This window comes from Trachurus trachurus (assembly GCF_905171665.1).
Source record: "Trachurus trachurus genome assembly, chromosome: 21".
NCBI lineage: Eukaryota > Metazoa > Chordata > Actinopteri > Carangiformes > Carangidae > Trachurus > Trachurus trachurus.
Genome location: NC_139899.1, coordinates 23,370,973 through 23,376,718, shown reverse-complemented (window position 1 = coordinate 23,376,718; position 5,746 = coordinate 23,370,973). Strand labels below are relative to the sequence as shown.

Genomic DNA, 5,746 nt, shown 5'->3' with positions numbered 1-5,746 from the left:
TTTAACTCCTCCTCCTCCTACACGGCTGCTGCTCTGACTCACACCTCCACACCACACACCGCTGCTGCTGCTGCTGCTCCACTCTCCCCTATGAAGGGTTTAAAGTGCCAAAAAATTAAGCTGTATCCTAAACACCGTCACCTAGTTTATACCAACACTGCTGAGTGTAGGGGCAGTATGCACGAAACGAAACTGTTGATATAGCCTACAATATTGTTACAAAAGGATGATGATGACTGAGCATGGCAGTAAAACAATCCCAACCCAAAGTCCACTTGTCACATAATAAAGCTACAATATCCAGTGGAGAACAATTTCAATTTGACAATGCACATAGGCCTATGCTGCAAAAACTAACAAATGCAAATACAAGTGAGATGCAATTATACAAACTAACACAAGTGTTTTCAGTGACACAAAAAAGTAACAGACTGTGGGGCACACACATGAGAGCATCAATGGTTTTTGACTTGAGAAGTTATGAGGATGGCAACCTGTTAGTGGTTTGTTTTGGTTTATTATCAATAGTAGGCTACATGATGCAGAGGGGTCTGGGTCTGTCACTTTTTTATGTCTCTGGAAACACTTCCATTATGTTGTGAGAATGCATATATTGTGTTTGACTAGGTATGCTTTTGCAGCACATTTGTGTACTTGCAGATGTTGCAAGTTTTTGCAGAACATGCATGTGAAATTCATGAAGTTGTTCTTTTGATTTGTTGCATGTTTGTGTTTGTGCATGTGTTCTCTTAAAGATGCGGTAGGGATTAGCTCTCAGGGCCACCGAATAAGACTGTGATTAAGTTTCATCTTTTCTGATCCCCATAGAGGAAATTTAAAGAAACACAGCCGTAAAAGGGGAGAAGGAACAGAAACAGAATAGTTCTATTATGTTTATAATAAAGTAGCCTAAATAAGATTAAAAAGATAACAACAAGAAACATTGTCATAATTACATTTAGAAGCTCATTAATCTAAACTATCAAAAAAAAACAGAATGAATCAAATTTCTCATTATGCATTTCAATTAAATAAGATATTTGCCTCTTAATTTTCAATTTTCTTAAGATGCAGTAAACTCGTATATTTTTATTGACAGTGACATATGGGATCTGTAGCTACTTTAATCATGTTTGTTTCCTGGATGTGCAGAAGACCTCTCTGGTTTTCTAGGGGATGGAAGAATTCCCATGAGGACACATGACATCTGTTGTGCTTTCCTACCTTAGAGACCAGCATCACCAGGCAGTGCTCATGCAGGTACTCTTAGTTTTGTTGTTAGGTGAACCACACAGTGCTGCCCGACGCACGTCATCAAGTTTCTTTGTTATTATTGTCGAAGAAAGTGTGATGCTCATGCAGAAAGGAACCTCTTTTAGAAAAATGTGTTAGTCTGCTGATTAATTTTGGAGAATGGATAAAACAGGTGATGGAAACAGTGTTAGAGGAAACCAATGGCAGAGACTCCTAAGGTGGCATCGGGGTGAGAAAGTGAATGAAGAAGGAGAAGATGGAGCCAAGGATGAAGGGAAACACAACACCATTCTGGGACTGAAGTTGAAAGTAAAGTGAGTATTGATGACTACTGTAAATTGATCCAAAACAAAAACATTTTTGATCAGAATAGCCTCAATCCAGCAGTAAATGGGATCAAGATGTTGCATCCTTTCTGTGCTGCTGAAGAACTAACATTGGGGATTGGATGTTTGGAGCACAGCTGATCAAATTAGTTTGAAAGCTTTCTTGATCCATAACCGAGGCATTTGTCCAGCTGTATACTCCAGCATCATTCCTCCTGCATTAGGTGGTCTGCCAAATCATATGCTAATATAAAGTAAAGACTCTTGATTTACATGACAGCCATGTTACATTAATTTTTTTTACAAGGATATAACTCTGAAATATAGGCAAATTAATCTTCAAATAATTACCACAGTACCAAGACCATATGAGCGTTCAGAGCATTTCTGAATGTTTGCATATTGCATATTTGTAATTTTACTTTTTCATTAATTATCTTTATTTATTTGAGAGTTTAACCAAATGTATACACAGTATATCTACATGACAATTTCTCTTGACTAAATTCTCTTCTCTTTCTTTTCAGTTGGAAAGAGTTGGTGATCGATCCGGCAGATCAGTTTTATTATGTTTGGATACAGGTCATGATCTTTCCTATTGTCTACAACTGGGTGATCATCATTTTAAGGTACACGCATGGGATATAAGGAATACCATCTATAATGTAACCTGTATGCATTTAATTCCCTTTAAATTGTTTTGTTTTTTCAGGACATGCTTCACTACAATCGCATTGAGCTACCTGCCTGTTTGGCTTACACTAGACTATCTGGCAGACCTCATGTATATACTAGACATGATTGTCACTGTGCACACAGGTAAATATTTGTCTTGAGTCTTTGAAACACTAGTTAATTTTCCTCCCTTGAGTCTATTTGTGGCTAAACACTAAGCAAAATGACACAGCATCTATCTGTAAAAAAGTATTGGATTGGATTGTACAAGTTAACTTTACAGATATATAAATAATGAACAGATACAGACTTTTACATAAAGTTTGGTCTAGTTTTGATGAACTGAAATATCACTTTGGTTTGGTCTGTCATAGGCCAATGCTCCCATCTGATTCAGTGCTAAATAATTATGGAAGTATCTTGCACAGTATATCTTAACCCCTAGAAGCAATCAGATTATGATCAATCTTGCAAGTCATTTACACAGGTTTCCTGTTTCTACCTTCCAATCATGGTGTGAAAGCAGAATTAACTCGAGTCAGATGTGATATTCTCTGAAAATTAAAGCCTATCGAATCTTTTATGTCATAATTGTGCCAGTGTATGAAGCATACTCTGAGCTTCGTTAAGCCTTGTTCTTCCCCCTTCAGGTTACTTGGATCAGGGCATCCTGATTAAAGACCTTGAACAGCTGAAGAAGCACTACTTGCATTCAAAACGTTTCTTGAGGGACTTGGCTTCCCTGATGCCCACTGACTTCCTCTACTTTGCCTTCGGCATTCTGACGCCGATGGTGAGGATCAACCGCCTCCTCCGTTTGCCCCGACTCAACGAGGCCCTGGATCGGATGGAGACGAGAACCTCCTATCCCAACACCTTCCGCATCTCCAAGCTCATGATCTACATCTTTGTGTTGATCCACTGGAACGCCTGTCTCTACTTTGCACTGTCCAACTACATTGGCTTTGGAAGTGATAACTGGGTCTATCCCAACATCACCCACTTAGAGTTTGCCTCCATGCGGCGTCAGTACTTTTACTGCTTCTGGTTCTCTGCCCAGATTTTCACCACAGTAGGTGACACCCCTCTGCCAAAACGGGAAGAGGAGTACTTGTTTATGATTGCAGACCTGCTCATTGCTGTGCTGGTGTTTGCATCAATTGTTGGCAATGTTGGTAATGTCATCTCGAGCCTGAGGGACCGTGATAATGTCTTCTTCCCTAACCATGAGCTGGTAAGTTGGAAAACTGTCAAAAATGAAACAGTTTGATTCCGAATTTAATCTTTCTTACAACAAAGTTCTTCTTTTCCATTTCCAGGTGAAGGCTTACCTACGTAGCCATCACATTAGCAAGGAGCTTAGGCAGCGAATCGACAACTGGTACCAGCATCTTCACATCAACAAGAAGATCATGCGAGAGAATGAAATCCTGGAGCAGCTGCCATTACACCTGAGGACAGAGATCGCTGTCAGCGTTCACCTTCCCACGCTCTCCAAAGTCACCATCTTCCAGAGCTGTGAGAAAAGTTTGCTGGAAGAGCTGGTGCTTAAACTTACACCTCAGGTCAGGGAAAAAGGAGGCTCTTCAGATTAAGTTCCCACACAATTAAGAACCTGGTTTGACCTCTTCTTACAGTGCACTGGCAACTTGTATTGAACCTCCTACTCCCAATGACTCAATTGTGTATGCTCATTTTAAATCTAATCCCTGTTTCTTTGCAGTGTAAAATTTCAAGAGATGGTTTAAGAAGAGAATTGCATGAAGATCATGTCTTTCTTGCAGGTGTTCAGTCCAGGAGAGTATGTCTGCAGGAAAGGAGATGTAGGCCATGAAATGTACATCATCAAAGAGGGAAAACTTGCTGTTGTAGCAGACGATGGAGTCACAGAGTTTGCTGTGCTAAGTGGAGGAAATTTCTTTGGGGAAATTAGCATCCTCAACATTAAGGGTAAGTGTCAATTACAGTCAGTAGAGTTTTTGTGACTTAGGTAAGCTACAATTTTCGAGAACCTTTCCTTTATCTCTGGAAGAGTCTTATGACCTGACATCTGTTCTTTAAAAAATCCCACCAAGATTTTAAATTAAACCACAACATGTTTTCTTTTAGGCAACAAGTCAGGCAATCGCCGCACTGCCAACATCAAAAGCATTGGCTACTCTGACCTGTTTAGCTTGTCCAAAGAAGATCTGACAGACGTGTTGTCAGAGTTCCCTGCAGCCAAACACCACCTGGAGGAGAAAGGCAGACAGATCCTCACCAAGATGGGCATGTTGGAGGAGAGCGGGGATGGAGAGGAGAAGGAGGCAGAGAAAGTGGAAACCAAGATAAAAAGGCTAGAGAGTACCTTGGAGGTGCTGCAGACAAAACTAGCTCGACTTATGGTGGAGCTGGAGTCGAGCAACCGCAAGATGCAGGCCAGGGTGGAACAGCTGGAGTGGGAGGTGGCGGCGCTGGAGACTCAGCTGCCAGAAGATGGAGAAGAAGGAGCCACAGCTGAGGGGAGAGGCGAAGGGGTGGGAGGGGAGGTTGTATATGAGCGGGAAGAGGCAGAAGGAGAGGAGGAGGAGGAGGGTTCAGATGCAAAGGGGAAAAAAACAGGGCAGAGAGAAGATAGTAATGATGTTACCAAAGAGGGGGATGGAGAGAGCACTAAGAGCACAAAGGATGATGTAGAAAGGACGGCCGAGGGAGATAAAAAGGGCCTCAAGGACACTGGTGACCTGGAAAAGAAAAAAGAAGATGATGGAGAGAAAAACGGAGAAAAAGGAGATGACAGACCTGGGAAAGGAGACGGAGCAGAGATTGAACCAGAAGACAAGAAAGAGGAGAAAAGTGGAGAGAGACAACCTGAAGAGAGGAGAGAAAAGGTCGAGGAAGACTCAAAGGAAGAAGAGAAGGAGCAGAAAGATGAAGGAGAGAAAAAATGAGACATGCAAAATAAGTTACAATCAAGCTTTAAAAAAAATGAATGTGTATTTTTGCCTATGGGTGTTTGTCTGTTTTATATCAATAAAATATAAACGTCTAAGTCGTTGCAATACAACTTTTTTCCCCTAGATGGCAGCATTGTAACATTCACTGTAGATGAAGATGAGCAGTTCAAAACACAACCAGGGATGAAACTGCAGATGTACAGATAGCATTCTTCCTGAGGAGTAATTTAGAAAATCATGGATGAAAGATTATAGAATCTATATTTCCCAGTAATTCCAGCCATATTCCCTCAGACATTTGACATGTGTCAAAGATATTGTTGCCAGGTATGACTGTACATTTTGAAGGTAAAAACCAATGCTGTAGGCTACATAATATGGCATGAAAACTAAAAAGTAGTTTGGGAGTTTTTTTCTGCATTGAGGGGGGCATCTAAGTTTCAAAAGAAGAAGAAGAAGAAGACATTTTATTTATATAGCACATTTCTTGCTCGAGGCAACTCAATGTGCTTCGCAGCCAAAATACACAGATGAAAAAAACAAAACAAATAGCAT

At 40.7% G+C, this 5,746-nt stretch overlaps 1 protein-coding gene across 1 annotated transcript; it reads left to right on the top strand.

Moving 5' to 3' along the window:
* Positions 1-1,413: 1,413 nt before the first annotated feature.
* cnga4 (cyclic nucleotide gated channel subunit alpha 4) lies at positions 1,414-5,185 on the top strand (the record flags this gene model as incomplete). Its single annotated transcript, XM_083996001.1, has 7 exons — positions 1,414-1,568; positions 2,108-2,209; positions 2,293-2,399; positions 2,906-3,489; positions 3,575-3,820; positions 4,040-4,205; positions 4,365-5,185. The coding sequence occupies 7 exons, from the start codon at positions 1,414-1,416 to the stop codon at positions 5,183-5,185; spliced, it is 2,181 nt and encodes a 726-aa protein (XP_083852127.1).
* Positions 5,186-5,746: the final 561 nt, after the last annotated feature.